The sequence below is a fragment of the Peromyscus leucopus genome, chromosome 12 (genome assembly GCF_004664715.2).
Source record: "Peromyscus leucopus breed LL Stock chromosome 12, UCI_PerLeu_2.1, whole genome shotgun sequence".
NCBI classification, from domain to species: Eukaryota; Metazoa; Chordata; class Mammalia; order Rodentia; family Cricetidae; genus Peromyscus; species Peromyscus leucopus.
Genome location: NC_051073.1, coordinates 66,329,923 through 66,354,882, shown reverse-complemented (window position 1 = coordinate 66,354,882; position 24,960 = coordinate 66,329,923). Strand labels below are relative to the sequence as shown.

The 24,960-nt window shown below is 40.2% G+C and overlaps 1 protein-coding gene across 4 annotated transcripts in view; it reads left to right on the top strand.

Moving 5' to 3' along the window:
* The first annotated feature begins 11,804 nt into the window (after window positions 1–11,804).
* Opa1 (OPA1 mitochondrial dynamin like GTPase) overlaps window positions 11,805–24,960 on the top strand; it is a 78,063-nt gene continuing 64,907 nt past the window's right edge. For 2 of the 4 annotated variants that reach the window (XM_028890072.2, XM_028890070.2), the window contains exons 1-6: window positions 11,805–12,015; window positions 18,043–18,361; window positions 18,982–19,078; window positions 20,321–20,428; window positions 20,897–20,950; window positions 21,770–21,837. In XM_028890072.2, the coding sequence (XP_028745905.1) occupies window positions 11,984–12,015; window positions 18,043–18,361; window positions 18,982–19,078; window positions 20,321–20,428; window positions 20,897–20,950; window positions 21,770–21,837 (678 nt within the window). In that variant the 5' untranslated portion in view covers window positions 11,805–11,983. The remainder of the gene's footprint in view (window positions 12,016–18,042; window positions 18,362–18,981; window positions 19,079–20,320; window positions 20,429–20,896; window positions 20,951–21,769; window positions 21,838–24,960) is intronic. The other 2 variants (XM_028890071.2, XM_028890073.2) reach the window with 2 other exon arrangements.

The following is a 24,960-nucleotide window of genomic DNA, read 5'->3' as shown; positions in this document are numbered from 1 at the left end:
CCACTTCCTAAGGGGCTCTTCAAATTCTGAGTCCATCCAAGAGCCAGACTGTTCCCTGGGCCAGCCAGCCCCCTTGGATCTCATTGCATCTGGAAACACACAGACGTGCTCAGAGGTGTGAGTGACCAGCTCCTATGTATTTCTCGGTCCAGTCAGGTTGTTAAGATTAGCCATTACACTACACAACTTGAAATCTGTTTCCGAATCCTCTATTCTTGTCCATGGGTAGATGTATCCTTAGACCTACCACATTGTCTCCTTCCCAGCTGTTTTGCAGTAGGTTTTGAGGGCAGGCAGTCATAAATGCTCCAGCTTCAATTTAAAACAACAACAACAACAACAAAACATTTTGGTCTTTTACATTTCCAAGTAGATTTTCGGATATTTTGTCAACTTCCTATAATGATCTATAACACATAGGTGAGGGCGGGAGAGATGTCTCAATAATTATGAGTGCTTGCTACTCTTGTAAAGGAGCTGAATTTGTTCCTAGCATCCACACCGGGCAGCTCCCAAGTGCCTGCAACTCCAGCTCTAAGGGAGCTGCTGCCCTCTGCTGCCCTGCTCATGCAACTGCACATATGAACTACAGACATGGACACAAATGCATGCATATAAATAAGAGTAAAATAAATCTTTTATCAAATAAAGAGACTAATTTGAGGAAAGGCGCCATCCTAACAATTTTGGGACTTTTCGTATTTTCAGGTAATATTGATGAGAAGAGACTTACACATGTCTGCTGATGGTTGTAACATGCTTTCCTGAGCCTGGGGGAGTTTGATAATGATGATATGCAAAAGCATGCGTCTTCGGATGCTTCTTTCTCCAGGGAACCACAGAGGAAATACGTAATGCCAGGGACCTTGGATACCATCCAAGAAGAACTTTGCAGAAGAAAAACTTAATAAAACCTTAAATTCACACCCACGGACAAGCACAAATGTCTAAATTTCCAGTAACGTTTCTTTACTCTTTTTAAAGATCTCTGACTCACTGGATAACTGAACAGTGTTGCTTTGCACATTAAGGTAAATGCCTTGAGAGTTTTAACTGCTGGGCTGTTCAGTTCCTAACTGTTGTAGAATATTACTTCAAGGTGTGTTACTTTTGTTTATGTTGCATTTGTTTAACTCTGTGAAGCTGTGTTACTGTGCCTGTCTAAAACACCTGATGGTCTAATAAAGAACTGAACAGCCAATAGCAAGGCAGGAGAAAGGATAGGCAGGGCTGGCAGGCAGAGAGAATATATATATAGGGAGAAATCTGAGCTAGAGAGATATCTAGGGTCAGAGAAGGAGCAGCCAGAGAAAGAAGAGTTCAGGCACCAGTCACTTAGCTACACACCAACAAGCTGTGGAATAAGAGTAAGATTTATGGAAGAGAACAGGAAAAGCTCAGAGGAAAAAGGTAGTTGGAATAAAATAAGGAAAGCTGGCAAGAAACTAAGCCAAGATGAGGCGAGGAATTTTTAAGATAAGACTAAGCCTCCATGTGTGAATTTATTTAGGAGCTGGGTGGCGCCCCCCCCCAAAAAAAGAATAAAAAACAAATAACAACAAATTGGCGTACCAACTTGGGGCTCTCATATATCTATCTAAAGCCTGAGAAAGCTGAACAGAAACAGCAAAAAAGGGATGCGGCTCCTTTAAGAGTTTCAGCCAGACAGTTTCTGCCCCTCACTGAGCCCTTAAGCAGCTAGTACCTTAAGTAGGAACAAAAAACTAAGTGCAAACATTGGCATTCTAGAGCTCTAGGAAGGTTGATGCAGTTCCTGGTCAGATAAACCTCCGACCAGCCTCGAGTTTCACGTTTGGCTTTAACAACCAGAGAAGTGGGCAGAGAATCCAGATGTGCTTTATCAGTTTAAAAGTTTGCTCGTGCAGTCAAAAAAGAGGCTAAAAGATATGCAGTAAAAGAGATCCAGATGGGAAAAACCTCTAAACAGGTTCCAGTGTGTTTTACAACGTACACAAGCTTAAGAGAAAAAAGAAAATAAGGGTATGGACAGTCATAGAAAGAAATAGTATAAAAATAACAGTCTAGCCGGGCATTGGTGGTGCACGCCTTTAATCTCAGCACTCGGGAGGCAGAGCCAGGCGGATCTCTGTGAGTTCGAGGCCAGTCTGGACTACCAAGTGAGCTCCAGGGAAGGCACAAAGCTACACAGAGAAACCCTGTCTCGAAAAACCAAAAAAAAAATAATAATAATAACAGTCTTTAAAGAGAGAGTAAAAGAAAAAAGTCACATAAAATGGGAAATACACAGGGAGTCTGGTTCCTGTATGTAAGTGTGTTAATTTTGAATTTTTTGATTGTTAAAAATCAAAGGACAGCTGCAAAGAGACCTGGAATTGAAAGAGGGACTGTTGAAATAAATCAGCCTATATACTTTAGGAATGACTTAACTTTTAAAAAGTCAAAAAAATATATCTGTCAAGTGGAAATCAAAAATCTTTTGGAGTTTTGTTCCCACAGGAGATGAGAGGCTGTGGATTCCTTCAGGGCTAGTATGGATCAGGTTTGATCAGGTGAGACCTCCTGAAACTTGACAGGTGATAGCTATCAACAAAGGTTATTGCTGGTCTTCCCAGGACTTGGTCATTATTTCAAAATTTTCTCTCTGGGATCCTAAAGATACTTAGTCCACAGACAGCAGGAAGACGTATGGAGAAAACTACACCCACATTCCCAAGAGTTGGGGGGTGTGAGTGGTTTTGGGTTATTTAGTGGGTTATGGATGTTTGTTATCATTTAGGGGAATGTAGAATATTGATGCAAATTTAAAGTTATTTTTGTTACACTGTATATATGTTTCTACTCTTGTTTAAAGGATTTTTGTATATTGATAAAAATTTAAGGTTATTTTTGTTACAACATATTGTATATATGTTTCTATTCTTTTTTTTCTTTTTTCTTTTTTTTTTTTTTTTTTTTTTTTTTTTTGTTTTTTTTTTTTTTTTTTTTTTTTGGTTTTTCGAGACAGGGTTTCTCTGTGTAGCTTTGCGCCTTTCTGGACTCACTTGGTAGCCAGGCTGCCTCGAACTCACAGAGATCCACCTGACTCTGCCTCCCGAGTGCTGGGATTAAAGGCGTGCGCCACCACCGCCGGGCTTTTCTATTCTTATTTAAGGTTATTGTACCTATGTAGTTTATTTTAAAATGTAAGGTAAAATTCTAGTTTTTGCAAGCTATTATTATAAACTATATAGAATAATCAGGAAACAGGTTAGTGGTTAGTCATTTATAACAATCAAAATTGTAGATATGTTAGGTATGCTTTCCAGGTCATATAGAGATATATTTTAAATAGATAGTCTTCAAAGACATACAGAATATGACATTTAAAATGTTTTGTTAACTTAGGGTTTTTTTATGACAATGAGACACATCTGCTCCTGGCAGCATCAATTTACTTCAGAGAAGATGATGGGCATTGAAGAAACTCCTTATGGAGTTTGCTTTCATTGTGGCAAAGTTAGCCACTGGGTAAAGAAACTGCTCTTGCCTTCAACTGCTGACAATGTGGTGTGCAGAGTGGACATGCAGGACACAGGAAAAAGACTGTTGAACTTTGCCAAAACAAGGCAGGACACTCCTTCATAATTTCTGCTCCACAGAAGAGTCTGTCAAATATTCTGCAGGACACAGAGGAAAGTGACTGATGAACTTTGCCAAAATAAGGTGGGACAGTCCAGAATTCCTGCTTCATAGAAAAGTCTGCCAGACACTCCAGGCCTATAGGCTGAAGATAGATGCCCCAGTGTTGCTGAGGAACTTTCGGTTTCTGTCCAGACAGCCAAATGTCTCTGATGTTAGATAATATCACATCCTGCTGGGTCTTTGATGGAGTTGAAGACTAGATAGTTATAGTTGCAGTTTTCCTTAGTTATGATAGAGAGTAAATTAGGTATAAAACTTTAGATTCATTAAGATAGGATAGATAATGGAGTATTTTCTTTTAAGTTGCCAAACACAAATGAACTGGAATTCATTACACTGTGAATGTAATCTTTACTTGGTAATTGTTCTTACTGTGTACAGTCTTATGTTAAAGTTAAAACCTTTCATTTTTTTTAGACAAAAAGGGAAAAATGTTGTAGAATATTATTTCAAGGTATGTTACTTTTGTTTATGCTCTGGAACGTTTGTTTAATAATATAAAGATGTGTTTGATTAAATAAAATTCACCCGCACTCAGCAGGCTGAGTCAGCAACTAGCTGACAGGAAGTGGTAGGGAGGAGCCAGGTGAAAAGGGGTTTATAAGGAGGGGCGAGGAGAAGCAGGAGGGCTTTTTGGAGGACTTGAACAAGGAGAGGAGGTGATCTACTTGCTATTCAGCCTCTCTGGGAAGCAGAATTCCACCTTAACCTTTGAACTTGAGCTCTCTAGAGGGACAGAGATTTAGTTAAGTTTCCTTCATAGCTTTGCAAGAGTTGGAGCCTGAGGGAACAGATTTCCCTCCGGTTACAGCCCATGCAGCCCAACTGCCGCTGGTAGCAATGAAGTTGCAGTTCCTGGTTCAGACAGCTGTGGCTTAAAAGGCAGCAACCATTTAAAAAAAGGGCAACACCTAAGTGAACCTGAAATTTTACTTTAATAGTAAAATTATTTCATGACTCCTAGACCAGAAGACATAGTTAACATCTTTGTGTGTATTAAATAATATACAAGTTAATAAATAAAAAAACAAGGGTAGTTCTCTCTCCCACTTAGGCAGCAATGAGTCCTTTTCTCGCTCTGCTTTTCACTAAGGCTTATTCATCTGAATACTCTCTTGGGTCATGTACGCAATGTGAACAAGTAACACAAGTATTTGTTGTATAACACATTCAACTGTATTCCTTGAACATCACATAGTTTGTGTAGCTATGTTCTTCTCTGGGGGTGGGATTCTTATTGCTTGAGAAACGTCAGACCCTCTAAGTACATCAGTTAATAATTTTTGTTAAACAATGGTTTATAGTTTAAAATTCTCTTGTTCTCTAAAAAATTAATAAAATAAAACCACAGTCATAGCAATTGATGTGCTTAACTTCAGGAAGGAGTATGAAACTCCATGTAGCTCCTTACCCTAGAAAAATGTAAAGATTAGAACTTAATGTCATCTGGTATTTTAAGCGTAACTGGCTTATTTAATGTAGTTTAATTTCATAACAAATTGACTAGTTTTCTTATCCAGCACTGTAAATAGGTGTTCCTCAATGTGCATATAATGAGGCTGACATCATGTAAACCTACTATAATTTGTAAATATCACTTGAGGCACCCCGCCTCCCAAACTTCCTTAGTCTAGCCTACTGTGGTGGTTTGAAAGAAAATGTGCCCACCCCCCAAATTGGCACTATTAGGAGATGTGGCTTTGTTGGATTGGGTATGGCCTTGTGGGAGGAAGTGTGTCACTGTGGAAGCAGGCTTTGAGGTCTCATATATGCTCAAGCCATGCCCCGTGTCTGGGACCTCTTCCTGTTGCCTGCAAGATGTAGAACTCTAAGCTACCTCTCCTCTCCAGCACCATGTCTGCCTACATGCCACAATATTCCACCGTGGTGATAATGGACTAAACCTCTGAACTGTAAGCCGCCACCTCAAATGTTTTCCTTTCAAAGAGTTGCTGTAATCATGGTGACTCCACAGCAATAGAAACCCTTACTAAGACACCTATTTATCTTAAACATGCTCACCATAGAGACATTAGCAGACAGGAGGCAAAAGTGTCAGACACAAGGCCCATTTTATACAGTGTTGAGTAACTCATGTAATTATTGGATAGAATACTAAATATAGAAATCAGCTGTTAAAAACAATGACACCATGAAATTTGAAGGCAAATACATGGAACTAGAAAAATTTAACCTGAGTAAGGAAACCCAGACCTAGAAAGACAAACATGGTATGTATTCACTTATAAGTGGACATTAGTTGTAAACTAAAGGATAACCATACTATAATCCACAGACTAGAGACTAGGTAACAAGGAGGGTCCATGAGGGGATGCATGGAGCTCCCTGGGAAGAGGAAATAGAAGAGATCTGTGGGTGGACTAGGGGTGGGTGGAGATGTGAACTTGAGGGATCAAGTTGTAGGGTGGGTGGAGGATGAGAATACTGAGATTTAGGGGTCATATAGAAACCTGGTACAAGGGAAAATCCCAGGAATCTACAAGGATGACCCCAGCTAAGACTCCTGGCAATAGTGGATACTATAGCCTGAAGTGTCCATTTCCTATGACCAGGCAAGACTTCCAGAGGAGGTGAGACACTAACCAGCCACACAACCTTTGACCTACAGTCTGTCCTGCCTATAGAGTGTGCTGGGGTAAGGGTGGCACAGAGATTGTGGGAGTGGCCAATCAATGACTGGTCCAGCCTCAGACCCATGCCACAAGAGTGAACCTACTCCTGACAATGCCTGGTATGCCAGGACCCAGAGGCTGGATGGCCCAGAGACCTAGAATAGAACCAAACAAGATTGGAGGGGGGAAAATATCAACATAATGAAGCCTAATGATATTCTGCTATACTCATAGATTGGTGAGTACCCCAATTGTCAGAGAGCCTTCATCCAGTGTGGGGTATTTACCCACCAACCCCACAGCTCCCCAGAGTTTTCTTGAGTGTGAGCAGCAGGAAATATTAGATAGAAGGATTTATTGCGGAGAATCCTGCGGAGATAAACAGATAGAAAATAAAGGATAGCCTCAAGAGGGCCTGGAACCTTTTCCAACGGGCCCCAACTATCTCTGCCCCAGGGTTTTTATAGAGATGCCAAGGGGTGGAGCAAATGACCTCCTCCCCCAGCACAGCCAAGTGCAGACCATCTCAGACACCTGCACTCAGGCCCATGGTCCTATGTGGACCTGCTGGGTAAAGCCATGAGGAACCCAAAAACGGGCTCCCACAGGTCCCCCTTTCTTTATATAAAAACTAATTATTAATGGCTTACAGCAATCTCCATAGCTGTTACACCTCCCAGCGTGGGAGTAGAGGATGATACAGATGGCATTTCTCTTTTGAATTAGGTCCAAGGTGACTACAGCAGTCTTAGCTGCCTCAAGCCCTTTCTAAACCAAAAACTCTTGAGGCAACTACAAACTTAAAGAATCCCTTAGCTTCATCATTATCATTAACAGGTTAACATAAATTGCTATACATAGTCATAATTCTCCCAATCTTATAACACAAAGCAAACTCTTAACAGACCATTTGAATTAGCATATATGGTGCTATATATAGTTAACAATTTTCTCCATCTTACAACTTTAACTCTTAATCATTTGAATTTTCTTGCTAACAGAACATAGGAAAAACTTTGATGTATTCACATCAAACTTAAATATTTCCTTAACTCCACAAAACCAGGGTGCATTAATATCAATAGGTTTCTGCAAACATAATTCAATCTCATAACTCCTCCTTTTCTTTATAATATTTTAAACAAAATCTCAAACCTAGTTAGAGGAACCCAAACTTATACAATTCCTAAAAACCCATATTGAAAAGCAATATTTTCAATCTAACCATCAACACTTTGAAAACTTTTAAGCAAAACATCCAAAAGCAGTTTCTTAATAAAACTCTTTACACTTTAAAAGTAGTCTCTTAGTATACCCCATTTGCATTGGTTACTAACAAAACATGACATTAATCCACTCAAACAACCATTTTTTAAATTAAGTAGACTAAGGAATATTAACTCTCCCTTTTCGTTATAATTTTTTAAACAAATCTCAAGCCTAGTTAGAAAACCCAAACTTGCCGGGCGGTGGTGGTGGTGGCGGCAGCGGCAGCAGCAGCGGCAGCAGCGCACGCCTTTAATCCCAGCACTCGGGAGGCAGAGACAGGTGGATCTCTGTGAGTTCGAGGCCAGCCTGGGCTACCAAGTGAGTTCCAGGAAAGGTGCAAAGCTACACAGAGAAACCCTGTCTCGAAAAAACCAAAAAAAAAAAAAAAAGAAAAAGAAAAAAGAAAAAAAGAAAAAGAAAAAGAAAGAAAAGAAAACCCAAACTTTTCTGTTTAAACAGTTCCATTTGTAACACAAAACCAGTTCCATAAGTAATTCCATTTTTACATAAGCAGTTCCACAAAAGAATTCATGAATCACCAGTTAATAAAGCAAAACTGCATCTTGATTCTAGGTAGAAATAAATTTCTTCATTTAAACAGTTCCATTTTTAACCCAATACTAGCAAACAGTTCCTAGGTTATTGCTATAAGTAAACTCAAAATTGTCTCATTGCAATGAAATCTATTGTTCATTTCTTTTAGTCCCAAAATTCAAATGATAAATTCTGGCACTAGCCTTTCAAATACAAAGAAATCCATAACCAAAATCTTTGTAGTTTTGTCTCATTTTAAGTTCAAAAAGTTCAAACAAATAAATTCTGGTATCAGGCTTTCACTTCCAAATATGAAGAGATGTTTTTCAACCAAAACTTTTTGCAGTTAACAATTTTTGTTCAAACAAGTGTCTCTGAACTTTTATTCTCAAGCGAGAGACCTTTTTAGGTACAGTAGTATTCTAAACCGCACCATTTTTTATGTTAGCTCAGGTTTTTCTGTGTTGCATCGATTTTCCACGGATCTCAGCTGCAGATGCCTTGTTGTGCTGGTTCTGGCGTCCGCCATTCTTAGCTTCTTATTGGCTTCTGGAGCTTTTGAAACCATTCAGACTGCCTGCTTTGCAGTCTACTAGGACACTACCTTCTGTGTCTCAGGTTCTTTCACCATATACATTAAGAATGGAGTCACACTTAACACTTACACTTTTTTTTTTTTTACAAATTCACATATAACATTAACATCTACTTATTTATACTCTTTAAGGGAACTATAGAACTACTTTAGCAAATATATTTCTTATTACTTCTTATATACTTATAGTCATTCCATCTTATTTCTTATTTAACTTACATTTACAACTAACATCTTTACTTCTTACAAGCTTATTACTACATGTCTTAAGACTACATTAGATACTTCTTGCAAGCTTATATTCTTAAAGGAACTCTATAGATCTATTTTTAGCATATATTTAACTTAGTCCCCAAAGTTAGAAAACTGACGTTTTTCTGTCTAGTTGCCTTATTTTTTTCTACACAATCTTACATTTCTAAGTTTTTCCTACACTATATTACTACCCTATACCTTATACTTATTTTTCACAGATAGAAATTGAGAAAGGGATAGAAGATAGAAAATTTTGATAGAAGAGAATTGCGCTGCAGCATCGGACATCCTTCCAGTTCGCTTTCCTTTTCTCTCAAGGATAAAACCCCTGCCCCTCAATAATATATATAATAAAATATATATATTTTCCATAACACCGCATGCCTTTCCACTGGCAGGGATGACTCAGCACTTTTGCCAAAAACTCTAATAAAACTATTATTTTCCTTTATCTTTAGTCCCTATTTCTTTGTCTTTAGTCCCTGTTCATTTGTCTTAGTCCCCCCCCCCTTTTTTTTAGTTCCTTTTTCTTTTTTTTAGTCCCTGTTCAGGCGCCATTCTGTGGGGCGTTTACCTACCAACCCCACAGCTCCCCAGAGTTTTCTTGAGTCTGAGCAGCAGGAAATATTAGATAGAAAGATTTATTGTGGAGAATCTTGCAGAGATAAACAGAAAATAAAGAATAGCCTCGAGAGGGCCTGGAACCTTTTCCAACGGCCTGGACTATCTCTGTCTCAGGGTTTTTATAGAGACGCCAAGGGGTGGAGCAAATGGCCTCCTCCCCCAGCACAGCCAAGTGCAGACCATCTCAGGCACCTGCACTTAGGCCCGTGGTCCTAATCATCCTCTATGTGGACCTGCTGGGTAAAGCCAAGAGGAACCCGGAAACGGGCTCCCACAATCCAGTAACTGATGGAAACAAATGCAGAAACCACAATCAAGCATTGGGCTGAGCTCAGAGAAATCTGCTGAAGAGAGGGATGAAGGATTATATGAGCGGGGCGAGGAGGAGTCAAGGACATTACAAGAAACCCCACAGAAACAACTAATCTGAGTTCATAGAATCTGAACTGACAACCAGGGAGCCTATATGGGACCGACCTAGGCCCTATACATATATGTGACAGTGGTGTAGCCTGGTCTACTTGTGGGACTCTTAACAGTGGGAGCAGGGGCTGTCCCTAATGGTTGGCTGGCTTTTGGGAACCTATTCCTTATACTGGATTGCCTTGCCCAGCTTTAACACAATGGGAGGAGCTTACTGCAGCTTGATACACCATGCTTTGTTGATACCCATGGGAGGCCGGCCCCTTTCTGAGAAGAAACAGAGGAGGAGTGGATAGGCGGGAGGGGGGATTGGGAGGAGAAGAGGAAGGAGAAATCATAGTTGGGATGTAAAATAAATAAATTTAATTAAAAAAAAAAACAAACAGGCTAGTCAAAACAAGTACATGAAGCATGGCTTCTCTTGAGTCACATTCTTGGCACCATTGAAAAGCTAAAACCAAACAAAACCTAGATAAAAGCCATTTCAATTTACAACCATCTATTTCAGATATTATTCTCTATTAAGATACAGAGAGCCCATAAGTTTTTGTGGCTAGTACGAATATAATACACTTAATTAGCTAACTATTCAGGGACTTTAAGGTTGATTCTACTATTTTGCTATTCCATTTAATAGCAGCCATGGTCTGCACATAAGACTGGTTCAGTAGTCCCAGCCAACAAGTGGAATTACAAAACAAGAACTATGCAAAATACAAAGAGAAGTGAAAGAAACATGTCCTTGAAATGAGATGAGTCCAAGACCCTTTGACGTTGGTTCCCACTAATGCCATTTATTGGCTTCATAACCTTTCACAGGCAATATCCCCTTTATAAGCTCCCGTTTCCTTTTAAAAATACAAAATGGTTGACTTGAAAGAGATATTTAGAGTAATGCAACTAATTTAGATTATCAAGGAGAAAATGTAGCTAGAGAAAGGAAAGAATCCACGACGCCCAAAACTTAACTGGAACTTTTGAACATTAAGAAATAGTTGGGATGCCGGGCGGTGGTGGCGCACGCCTTTAATCCCAGCACTCGGGAGGCAGAGCCAGGCGCATCTTTGTGAGTTCGAGCAGCCTGGCTACCAAGTGAGTTCAGGAAAGGCGCAAAGCTACACAGAGAAACCCTGTCTCGAAAAACCAAAAAAAAAAAAAAGTTGGGAGAAACAGATAGCTAGGGATCTAGGAATCGACTGTGTCTGAAGAGGGGGTGGTAGGGAGGAAATAGGAAGCGGGTATGGGTTACAAGGAAAGGGGAGGATGAATCTGACGTTTGAAAGTCAAAAGAAGACTTACGAGAGCTTAGCTGAACGGTGCTGAAGGGCCATTATCCGAGATACAGAGCTGTTAAGAGACTTAACAAGGACCATTTCAATAAATCAACGCCAATGGAATTCAAATGAAAGCCAGCTAAAGAGAAAATGAACAAAATCATTTTCGCCTTCATTAAATACCGTATGTGTTTATTCCAAACCAAGAGCTTAACTGTCCCAAGTCCCTTTCGGATCGTCTACCACGACTCCCGGCTGTATGGCTGTTCGGCTACGAAAATACTTTTAAACAGATCTCATTAAATTGGCTGCTCCCAATAAACATTCGCCGTGTGTATTTCATGCACCCAGCTCGCCCAACCCTCTCGCTCCGAATCCGTGAGACCGGGACATTGGGAGGGCGGGGCTGGGGGCGGGGCGACTAAGTGGGCCCCGCCCAGAGGCTTCCGGTGCATGCGCACGTCCTCCGCGGCCCGTTTGTGCAGCCTTCCGAGTGTTCCTGTGGGTGATTATTTCGGTGACGGACTGACTACGGGTGCCCGGCCGGCTCTTGCGGAAGTCCATGCGCCGTTGGGAGGGACTCGGCGGCTGCTCTATGCCCTTGTTGCCGAGGGCCTTTTCCCGGGTCACTGCGGGAGCAGGAGTCGGGCTGAGGCCGACACGGGGCTCCCACGTGGCCGTCTAGGCGCCGGTGTGTGGTCTGCGCTGGCGGGATGTGGCGAGCACGCCGGGCGGCCGTGGCCTGGTAAGTGCGGCCTGCGACCTGGCCCCGTTATGTCATGTTCTGGGCCATTTGGACAGCCAGCGGGGTTGTCCCATCATTACTTCCTGAATGTGCAGGTGACCCTCGGAACAGGCCGAGGCTCTTAACAGAGAAATCTCACGAATGTTTGAGCACCCGAAATGGCAGGAGCTGGCCGGTGACCACTCCTTGTTCAACTCGAAGATGTTGGACGCCTTCAGCCTTGGCCCATCACCCGTGTCCCTTTTGCCCCTGCCCTTGTGATCTCGCTGTTATCTCTGTCTCTGGTTGCTGCTGTTATTGTTGCTATTCTCTCTTCGCCTGGCTCTGTCCTTGTGTCTCTTATCTGTGCACTTCATTTAGCTGTCTTCTCCCAGCCGTACGCCATGTATACTTTGCACTTACAGCTGCTTGGGCTCTTGGTGTAAAGGCAGAAAGGAAGGACTCTGCCTTTTGCCTGACCCTCTGGCTGGAGTCAGGTCTAGAGCAGTGACGCACATGAAGAGATGTCCTCCTCAGAGAAGATCTAGTTGAGTGCTGAGGTACACTTCCAGATACAACGTGCTGCGTGCTGCGTGTGGCGCCACTTTTCCAATCACACTGCTGTAGTCGCCCTAGTCTGGTTTTGAAGTAGAAAAATCATAAAATGTTTTGATTTATGTGAATTGTTTGCTGTATGCACTTTAATGGTATTAAATTTAATGTTATATATGTAATGTGTTCCAATAATATGATATTTGTGCCAAGCTTAACACATTGTTTTAAGACATTAATTGTTTCAGACATTTGATTATTAGGAAGTTATATGTACCAAGGAAGATTGAGAAAATGTAGCTCTCCTGAATTAACTTCAGCTTTAGACATGAATCTTAAATTTATTTAGAATTTTTAAAGGATTTTGTTTTAGTTGTGTGTATGGGAGAGGGCGGTATGTGCACAAGAGTACAGGTGCCCCGTCTGGGTAGAGGGGTGAGATTCCCCTGGAAATGGAGAACAAGCGGTTGAGCGGCCTGAAGTGGATACTAGGGACCGAACTAAGGTCCTCTGCAGATACAACAAGCATTTCTAACCCTTCCATCCATCTCTGCAGCTCCCTGGAACTTTTTTTTTTAATGGGTCTATCTGTTTTGCCAGCATGTCTGTCTGTCTGTGTGCCACTTGTGTCTGCTGCCCAAGCGACCAGATCACAGCATTCAGTCCCCAGGGACTGCAGTAACAGACAGTTGTAAGTCGTCATGTGGCTGCTGGGAATCCAACCTCGGTCATCTGGAAAAGCAGCCCTTTTTCTTAAGCAATAAACCATCTCTCCAGCCCTCCCTCAGGAACTAACCTTGATTGATTGATTGATTGATTGATTGGGGTTTTTTTGTTGTTGTTGTTTTTGTTTTGGTTTTTGGTTTTGTTTTGTTTTTTTTCTTTTTGTTTTTGTTTTGGTTTGGTTTGGTTTTTCAAGACAGGATTTCTCTGTGTAGCTTTGGAGCCTGTTCTGGAACTCGATCTGTAACCAGGCAGAGATCCCCTGCCTCTGCCTCACAAGTGCTGAGATTAAAGGTGTGTGCCACCACTGCCCAGCTAGGAACTTTTTTTAGTGGTATAAATGATTTATTACACTTAAAAGGAATGGAACCCATTTGTTTTGTCAGGGTTAATTATGAGTCCAAAAGTGGAACTGCCTCTGCTACAATGTGGTTATTTTTAATATTATGGGATTTTAATTTCAATTCACAACCTTTGGTATTGAAATAAGCTATTTACAACTTTTCTACTATTTTATAACTAATGTGGAGACATCTAATTTTCTGTAAAACAGAAGAAACTGCAGAAGATAGCATATTCTTTTTAAACACCGAAGTATGTAGGAAACACTTTGAGTTGAGTATACAGATAAACAGATGTATAGTTTGCATTGTTTACTTAATCGGTTGTTTACCATTATGGTGAATTGTTTCTGAAACTATGGGTTCTACAGTCATGGCTTTAGCATGTCTCATGCCAAAGCACAGCTTAGCTAATGGTAAATTGGGTATATGGAAAGCTGGAAAGCCCCAAGCTCTGGAATTTGCCTTTTGCTGTAGTTCCTATGCAAGTCCTGAAATATTGCAGCTAGTCCTACTCTAGTCATAAGATGGAAACAGACTTTCTATATACACACAAAAATACTCCTTCTGGACAAGTCAGTGGAAGACTGATGACCAACACTTGGGGGGTGCAATAAGTGTTTATGTAAAACTAATGAAAAAAATTTCATACTAGACAGTTCATATAGGTAAAAGATGTGGTAGTGGAGCAAGAAATGACTTGTGGTGATCTGCTTTGCATCACATTTGAATTTTGTTTTCATGCTTCTTTAGAGACAGAAGTCTTTTTCTCTTCATTGCCTCTGTTAGGATCTTTCTTGACTTTGTCCTTTGTCTCAAATTTCTTAAGGCTTTGTTCAACTGTGGGTTTTCTTGTTCGTCACTTGTATGGCTTGACCTTTGATTTTTTTTTAAATCTCTTTCTTCAGTTTTGCAAAATTTTTGTTCAACTTTATTTTCTTCCTTCCATTGCAGCTGTTCTTTTTCTTTCAAAATACTTTTGAAAGAATATGAGATTGCTTAGGTAGGTTCAGTATTTCTTCATTTCCAAAATAAAGACATGGACTCCCTTTTTTCTCCATATATATTAAAAGATATGAGGTTATCTTGGAAGACATAAAATATACATCTCTCTGCAAGATTAGTTGATGTTTTCTCCAAGCTACACAATTATTTTAACCACTGTAAAAAAGAGAATGTTTGTAATGTGCTAAGCTGTAAGCCAAGTCACAAAACTACATGTTATAAAGTCCTTTTTATATTACAGTCTGTTTCTGAGTATGCCCAATAAAAGGGGAACTCCACTGAAAAACAGGAAGCCTCCCAAGCCTGCACGGGCACCCAGAGGTGCGTAGGCATATTCATATCCAGTACTTGATTCCCTGATCCCAGTGGACCATTGCAGTGTACTCCATGGGCTGCGTTATACCTCCCATCCCCCCACTTTGATACTTCTTTGCATCATAGCTTTTGTTTTCTGCATTTTTCTTTATTCTGCATCCTAGCCAGTGTCCTCAATTTATTTTCTGCTATTGATGTATATAAATGCAGCTTTGCTTTTTTAAATATTCACTAAGCTCTTTTTTTAATGTTTAAATCTATAAACATTGTATTCTCTAATATCTTTGAATATACTCTTAGTGAAATTGCAGTATTTTCAGGAATCCTGTCAATACAAGTGGTAGCATGCAAAGAGCCGCTGGTTTGCATGCAGTAAGGGTCTGGTTGTCTGGGGACTTTTAAATATGAAGGGCCAAGGACAGATGCAAATGCTTTGTCCATGCTGCTCCTTAATGAGAGGGATGGATGACTAGGCAGGCTTAGTGTTTTCTGATTATTTCACCTACAACTTTCCTTTTCAGCTTTTATGGAGTGGACAGGTGATTTGAGCCTGTTACAAATGCCAGTATTGATGACAGCTCACTCTGGGGAGCCTCCTCCACACATACAGATGCACTTAGGATCCCCAGGTCTTCCCTGACAGCTTGCTCAGCTTCCAGAGGCAATTGCTCTCCTCCTCTTACTCTTTTACCTATATATCACAAATACCACGATGTGGGGCTGGAAAGATGGCTGCTCTTCCAGGGGATCTGGGTTCAATTTCCATCACCCACCTGACAGCCCACAACCATCTGTAACTCCAGTTCCAGGAAATCCAATGCCTCATCTGGCTTCTGCTGATACTATGCACACACGTGGTACCCAGACATATATGCAGGCAAAATACCAATACATATAAAATAAGTAATAATAAGACTTTTTTTTGGTTTTTCAAGACAGGGTTTCTCTGTGTAGCTTTGCGCCTTTCCTGGAACTCACTTGGTAGCCCAGGCTGGCCTTGAACTCATAGAGATACGCCTGGCTCTGCCTCCCGAGTGCTGGGATTAAAGGCGTGCGCCACCACTGCCCAGCTAAGATTTTTAACACTTAAAAAAAATATAATACCTGATGAAGAATAGCTTTCCCCTGGGTGAGCTTTTGTCTGTCTTTGAACTGGAAGCTCTGAACAATGCCTGTCTTAAGTACAGGGATTTGCTTTGAGTCCGTTATGCCTCCAGGGGGCAATTGAATATTATACGTCTAACTACTGACCTGGAACATCCTGTCCCTGTGTCTTATGCTTATTCCTGCCACCATTGTGAAAATAGGAATATTTGAGGATTTGGAGAGAAATGAGGGAGAAAGTAAAGATATAAATGCCCTAGGGCAGCACTTGGTCTTAGAGTTCATCTAGATGGGGTTATATTTGGGTTAGCACCGTTCTAAAAAGTAGAAATAACCTCTTGAAGGTTAAAAAGCTATTCACTCATTTATACAAAAGTTAAATACAAATTAATACTAAAGTGACATTAAGCCCTTACTCTGGGCTAGCCTTTGCTATGTTCTTTGCAAGCCCCAAGGTGAGAGGGAGGGTAGCACAGTCAAAACACTGGATCACAGCAAGGCTGTGTCCTGAGGAATCCAGAGGAGGTATTAGGCCTCCAGAGTGTCCCCACAGCCCCATTTCCAGTGTTGCAGCTGTTTACATGTGTGCTGCTCTCCTCACTTGTTCAGTGTCATCTCTTGTGGAAAGAGCTTTATTACAGAACTGAACCTAGTTTCAGCCTCTTTCACTCTTAAACAAGACATCGTTTTGTTTTGTTTTTTTTTAAACAGTTTATAAAAGGAGCTATCTATTCTTTCAAGTTTTCCTATGTGGGAGCCCACAAAGGTTTCCTAGTGAGATCTGAGCTTGCTTTACACAGCAGGGCTGAATAAGGGAATGGCTGGACCACGTGCAAGGTCACCAGGTGTTTGGGATGGGCTGCACTTGGCTGTGCTGGAGGAGGTCTTTTGCTCTACCCCTTGGCATTCCTTTAAAAAGCCCTATAGTGGAGACAGAGGGGGCTGATGGATTTGGACCCAGGCCCTCCTGAAGAGGCTATTCTTTTTCTTTCTTCCTTCTTCCTTTCTTCCTTCCTTTCTTCCTTCCTTCCTTCCTTCCTTTCTCTATCTGTCTGTCTGTCTATCTATCTATCTATCTATCTTTATCCTTCTATCTACAAATTCCTCATTTCTCCCTGCTCAAGAGTACCCTGGGGGAAAAAGAGGGAGCTGGTCTCCCTCATTCCCATCTTGGGTTTGTGAAAGCGTCTAACATAATATCTCTGACATAACTGGAATTGAGCTACAGCCTGTGATGCCTGTTGTATGAGAAGTTCTCAGCTTCGTGTAACTAGACAAATGGACATTCTAACACTACTTAGCATTGCACCTCACCCACAGGATGGAACCAGATGTGGTTGAAAAAGATAGGGCATGTAGGCTTCTTGTGCGAATGCTCTCTTCTGTGCAGGAAGGAGGGTAGGGTGGAGCCCGGACCCTTAGCCTGTACAGTGCAATCTCGTCTCTTGAGGGCTGTTCTGCTACTTGCATTTTCCTAAGGAACCAAGATTAACTTAATTTCCATTTCTGTGCTAATTTAGGATTGGGAGGCAGAACAAGCAGATATTCCTGACTGCTAGAATTTTTGTCCTTAAAAGTAGAATTTTGCACGCCCTTTTGTTACCAGCTGTTACAGTGCACAGCTGTTGGGAAACTAGTACCCACCTCTTCCTTCTTTGGTTTCAATTCCTTGGACGAGTAATATCACTGCCCACATATAGTAAATTAACATGTAGAGTCAGGAGTCCCTGTGCCTGGACTTACATTCCACCTTTATTCCTCGGTCAATGTCTTCTTGGGCAGTTGTGTTTATTTCTCTGTCCCACATTTTCCCTCGTCTGTAGAATGGGGCTAGTGTAATTATTTTCATGGTAGGGTTTTCAACAGGATTGAATGAGCTGGCACACAGCAAGTGTAAACTATCATGTGATGGGACATGGAGGGTCAGTATGCATGTGTGTTCTTCTCTGTCGGTTCCTAGGCATTGTTACCTTCTCTGATGTTTTCCCATCCTTTTTGTTTTTTTCAGTGAAGTCTGCCAATCACTAGTGAAACACAGCTCTGGCATACAAAGAAACTTCCCACTCCAAAAACTACATCTGGTTTCACGAAGTATTTATTGTTCACATCATCCCACCCTAAAGCTTCAAAGACCCCAATTAAGGACATCATTTCAGCAGTTCTCTTCTCTGACTAACCTTTCTTTACATAAATTAAAACTATCTCCGATTAAATATGGCTACCAGCCCCGCAGGAACTTTTGGCCAGCAAGGTTAGCTGCAAGGCTCTTAAAACTTCGATATATCATACTGGGATCTGCTGTTGGAGGTGGCTATACAGCCAAAAAAGTGAGTTGACTTTCTTACTACAGGTCTAATTATTCAAATACTGTAAATGTGTATAGCATGGTAGGAAGAAATTGTCATTTTTCTTTAGTGAGTAAAATATGATTAGCTATTGAAACATTAACTGTACATATTTGCAATGTCCTGTGTTGTTTCAATGGTCCCTTTTAAATATTAACTATAATTATCGATGATCTGGAAGATGGAGCCCTGGTCTGGGAGTAAGAACACTTTAGTTTGGTTCTGGACATGGCCACTTAGTAGCACAGGAGAGGAAGTCGGTGGCATGTTCACGGACTATTTCTGAGAGCCCTGGGTCCAGAGGCAAGGTGACCTCTCCCCATCCATCTTCCTTGCTTCATGGTGTTACTTAATGCCAACATGAGCCCTGTTTGAAGTAGGAACGTTGTGAGTTTTTACATTTCCCACATTTGATAGAAGAGTACTTACTTTCATTCTACACACTCACCTACAGATTTGTTCTTAAAAGACCTGGGCTCACATAAATTCGTTCCGTAAGGTTCTGCAAGTGATACATTTTCTAGTAGATTGTTTTAATCAACATGCTTTCTCTTTATATTGGCATTTAGAATATCTGATTGACATATGTTCTTGTCTTTTAGACCTTCGATGAATGGAAAGATATGATACCAGACCTTAGTGACTATAAGTGGATTGTGCCTGACTTTATATGGGAAATTGATGAGTATATTGATTTGGGTTTGTATCATCAACATTAAAAATAGCTTTTGGATTCGGGGGTGGGTGGGACAGAAGTAGTTGTATTGATAGTTTTAACTTTTGAGTCAAATATGTGATAGTTTAAATAATGAAAGTAATAATCTGTAAAAGAAATTAATTTTGATTACATTTATGTATGTGTGTGAGTGTGCATTACACTTGTGTGTACACACATACAGAAACACATGTGCATGCCAAGGCCTGCATGTAAAGGTCAGAAGACAATTTGGGGTTTTTTGTAATTAAAAGGGATCCTGTAGGTACAGGGACAAGCTCAGGTTGACAGGCCTGGGAATGAGCACTTGGACCCACTGAGCCGTTTTGCCAACCCAGAGGAAAAAAAGTGTGAGACTGAAGTATCCAACGGTCTGTCATTTTAACATGGCTGCCACCACTCCTGTGGAATATTTTCTTCGGGTTTTGCTTGTTAGTTGGCTGTGGCTAACGTTTTGGTTTCTTATTTAGAAATTGTGCCGTCATGGGGATATGTACCTTGGTGTTTTGTATTTTGCTGCCTAGCACATCCTCTGCATGTCCATGTTGCCGGCAGCCTTTCTAAACACCATTTTCAGTATTATGCAATATTGCCTGCATCATACAAACTAGGACCCTAACCAAAAACCCCTCTCTTGGGTTGACTACCTTGGCTATTTGTACTTTCTGCAACCAAGTTCCTTAAAAGTCTGTTAATATGCAAAGTAGCTTCAGCCCTAGAAATCCCGCCCCTCCCTTAACAAGTAGGTGAGACTAGAGTAAAGTTCAATAGCTGATCACAAGTAACTCAAGGTGAGCTTAAAAAGTTTGGATATTTCCTTCAGTCCCTTTTTAAGACATGCAGAGGTGGAATTCATCTGCATAAGTGCTTTATCATGGTGCTTCTTAAAGGTAACCATGTTAACAAAGGTATTTTTAGGAAAGGGACAATTCCGTTTTTTAAAAAAGAATTCATGTTAGTACTGTGCAACAGAATGTATTTGCTGGTATCTCAGTGTAGTGACTGAGGATCTAGGTTCTAAACTGGGCTGCCGGGTCTTGAACCCTGCCTGGCCCCCTCACTTCCTGGCTGTGTGCTCTAGATTTTCATCTGTAAGTAGAGTTGACAGTAGGAAGTGTTTTGTAGGACTGGCTTGAGGTGTAAACAGGTTGACACACTTATAGTCCTCATTTGTTTGCTCTGTCCTACTTTGAGACTGTTTGTGACTCCTGTTTTGCTCTCTCCAGAGAAACTTAGAAAAGCCCTTCCCAGTTCGGAAGACCTTGCTAAGTTAGCTCCTGACCTGGACAAGCTTGCTGAAAGCTTCAGCTTACTGAAGGATTTCTTCACCACAGGTAAGGAGGGACTTTTCTCCTAACTTCAAGACTTAGGAACCTCAGGGAAAAGGCATGGATGGTCATATTTGTTCTCATCTTTTAAATTAAAACATTGTAAACCCAAAAGCATTTTAACACAAGATAAACACAAAGTTTGCACAATACTTTTAATCATTAGCCTAATCAAACGAAAATCTGTAAGAAAATGTGTGCTTAGCTTTTAGTCGGTGAATAAAAAATACTGCTTCGTGACAAGTAGATGAGACTACCTATGCATTTGCTTTTCATGACTGCTTAGAGCCACTATTGATGCTTTAAAACAGAACCTAATTATTAGGCCATATAAGATACAACTTATGAGGTTTAATACAGTTTATCCTGGCGTAGTTGCCCAAGTATTGCCCTAATAGGATATAAGTCTGAGATCTCAGACATCTTTGCTTATTCTTATTAAATTGTATTTCCCCTTTTGCTGATTTTTCACAGGTCACAAATTGGTTAGTGAAGTCATAGACGCTTCTGGCCCACTTCTCTTGTTAGGTGTGTAACCAGACATTTTTGCTGACCTTAACATGCCTTTTACATGCTTCTAATAAACTAGTCACGAATAAAATTGCAGACCAAATTTATAATCCTGCTTATATATGCTGATCTTTAAACCCAGAACTATATTAGGCAAACTTACATCCTTTTGGTGGAAATAATAAAAGAATTACATTTATGACAAAACTAAAATTGTTAAATACATGACTTAAAATTATTAAAAGAAAATTTGCTTAGCCAAAGTGTTTTCTTGAAAAAAAATATTTTTGATAATTGAAATGAAAAGTAATTTTAGCTTGTCTCATCTGCCCTGTCAGTGACATTTAAATTGGCTTTGTGTTATGTACGTTGTCTGATGGCAGTGGTACTTGGCTAAATTGTAAGTACTCTCTTGTTTTTTAAAGAAAAAAGTCCTTACCAAAGATTGTCTCATTTTTATTGTAATTTTCATTTATATTTTAAAAACGGATTGATTTTGAAAATTTTTGTCATTGATTGCCAGTCATTTTCTTAGAAATACAAACATATTCTTCGAACCTCGTTTGGTTTCCTATGAGCCATGCTCGCTGTGGAGCCCAGGTTCCATCTCCTGAGCATCGGTGCTGGGACTGCGGGCACACACCTGGCCTGTCTGGGTTTGTTTTGATTGGGTTGCATTTCACAAAGCTGGGGATCCAATACATACTAGGCAAGCACTCTGCCACAGTGTCATGTCTCCCCACCCCACTGACTTGAATTGCTTAGATGTCATTTGGAATTTAGCTTGGGCTGTTGACATCACTGGGGAATTTAAAGAACTGTGTGTTTATCTTTAAGGGTCACCTGGAGAAACAGCATTTCGAGCAACAGATCATGGATCCGAAAGTGACAAGCATTATAGGAAGGTAAGTATGGAGGCCTGAAAAGCTTGACTTTTCCTTTCTCTTTCAAAGATTTGAAATGCTAATCCATTACTAGAAAATACAAAACTGTCTGCTTACTAAGTGAAAACTGCAGGCGCGGCTGCAGCAGCTCTGGAATAGAATCAGGGGTGCCCATCCCCTCTGGTTATGCTCTGAGAAATAACCACCCCAGGTTTTTCATGTGGGAAAGGATGGTGTAGACGTTTAAGCAGTCTTCTCTTTCTTGGGACTTCACAGACCAACTTATATTCATTCATACATGTTCATAGAGCTCCAAAAGGCCTAAGAATGTGCAGGGCATACCAGATTTATGCACAGAACCTACTTCCTCTTCTGGAGATTTACATTAGCTTAGAGAAAAGATATGAGAGAATAGAAAGTGAGTTATTAGCAAAGAAGTCAGTTCTTATACATTGAGAACCTACATGGTTGTGTATGGATGAGTCCAGTTAGAGTATATCAGTTTTAGTACATTCTCCGACAAATCCATGTGAATGGTACAGAACAGGTGTTAACAGGAGTTACTCTGCATTTCTAATCATATGCCCTGCTATCTTATTCTTAGGTTTTACTTTCATCTTTTTGAACTGGAAAAAGAAGTAATTACATGTAAAGTTTTATAAAAATAATGCCTCGGGCTGGAGAGATGGCTCAGCCGTTAAAGGCTAGGCTCACAACCAAAAATAAAAATAATGCCTCGATAAATAAATTTATAACCAAAATATTCTATAAACATTTTAAGTTAAATATGCATTATGTAGTTTATACTGAATTTTAAAGCATGGGAAAGAAATAATTTTATGATTATTGAGCAGAAAGAAGAAATAATTTCTGTATTTCCATTTCTTTCAACTTGGACCTTTTTTTATGCTATTCCAAATTTAAATATTTTTCCAAGATTTATTTTCTTTCACCTTTTAGGTAAAACATACTATAGAATATGTATTTGCTTTCATTTTGACCTGTTTTTAATACACATAATTTTAATTAAGGAACACTCTTGATGGTTTGTGCATTGAGCAGTAGGGTTAGAAAATAGCTTATTGGCTGGGCGGCTGTGGTGCACGCCTTTAATCCCAACACTCAGGAGGCAGAGCCAGTTGGATCTCTTTGAGTTCAAGACCAACCTGGTCTACAGAGCAAGATCCAGGACAGGCACCAAAACTACACAGAGAAACCCTGTCTCAAAGCAAACAAAAAAAGTAGTAAGTGGAATACATTTCTACAGCTAGAATGGAAATGAAGATCTGTCCTTTGATAGGACAGAATGGAAAAGTCTTGGCAGTAGAGAAATAGTTAGGACCACTCAGAGCCAGCTGAAAGTAAAGGGAGTTAGGGAATGCGGGTATCGCGTAATGTGGCCTGAGAATGAGCAACACCATGAGCTGATGGCTTGCTTGTGCTTCCTGTCTGGAGCTCACTAGACTTGTCTGTGTCTGGGGAATTACAGTGGAGATCTTTAGAAAGCACAGAAGCCATGTGACTGCTCAGCCTGAGCAATCATCTGCTTCTACCTGAACTTCTGTTTAGACTGTGGACACGGTTTATGCTGTGTTGATCAAAAGGTCTGATATGTGTCTTCGTTAATAAACATTGAAAGGGGTAGCAAATTCACTTTCAGCTTGAACTACTTTATTGAGGTATGATTAGCATATAGTAATACTACTTTATAATAAATGGTCATGTTAATCAAAAGTTTAAAATTTGGAAAAAAGTTTTACATTTTTATTCACTGGAGGAAATATTAATGTGAACTTGGTAAAATCCTTGGGATCTGGAGAACTTAAAACTTCCAGAAGCCAAATTAGGGGCTGGAGAAGTGAGCCTGTTTTAGTGAATGAGTGGACTCAAGATTTGTAAGCCAGCACTATAAAGTAGCCACGGGTTTGAAGAATTCGTGTTTCCTGCGCAGCTAATAGCTGCAAGAATAGATGAGATAGTTCTTGGCAAGAAGCCACAGCATGTGTATACTTAGTAGATCAGAAACTGAGCGATCAGAAGTAGGGAAATGCCCGTAAGGAAAATGGAATGAAGCAGACAGCCTTACTGCATTGCCTAATAAGAAGCACGCTGCATGTTTATGTCATTTAAGAGATACTATGAACATGTATCAATAAACTATACTGTTGTAAGTAGCCACTTAGAAACAAAGATTTAATGTAAATTGTAATATTGGTAAGTACTGATAGCTGTTTTATCTTTTAAAACTATTTATAGAAAATGTCCAAGTAGTAAAATATATAGTATGCTGTTTCTGATTGAAGCAAATTAATTAACCCAAAGTGGGAAGACATTTCATTTTGACAACCAGTAACAAATTTGCATTCATAAATATCTGGAGCAGTTATTTATTAGGAAACCAGTTGTTTTTAGCTAAACAAATAGCAGAATTATTCAAAGTTTGGAAAGTAGTGCTTAGGAATATTGCCTAAAGTTCTTTTACTAAACAAAAACGTAGTATGGCAAATGTTATGTTTTGGGTCCCGATGTGAAATAGTTTATTTAGGTTTGCAGACCATAATGTCTCTCAGCTACTCAGCTGTAGGCCGCCAACTCTGCTCTGCAGTAATCTGGATATGCCTGCCATTGTGCTCTTGGAAAAGCAGGTTGATTGTAATGGGTCAAAGGCACTTTGAAAATAGCTGTGCACTATTACTGGGTGGTACTGATGCAGACTTTGGAATCACAGGTCCTGTTTTTCCTGTTCTAAACTGTAACCTTCTACAAATCGTTTAGCTTCTCTGAGTTCCTCATTTCCTCTGTTGGAAAAGGAGATGCCCTTGAAAGAGTGCGAGGAGTAAAAGTAGATAAAGAAAGCTGTGAGTTGTTAGGTGTTAATGGGACATTAACGTTTGATTAATTTCTTCTCCTTGCTTTGTTATGAAGTCTTCTGGAGATCGTGGAAAGTGGGAAAATGATTTGTAGGACTGACCTGGTAGATTCTAAAGAGTTTTTAAATTATCTTTAACTAGAAACTACAGGTGATTGATAGGTAAAAATCAGCTGTTTTGACTCACTCAAGCAACATGTGCCAACCCCTGCTCTACCTGGGTGATAACACATCTCAGATACGTCAGGCCTTAGTTAAGATGCTAGGTATTAAAA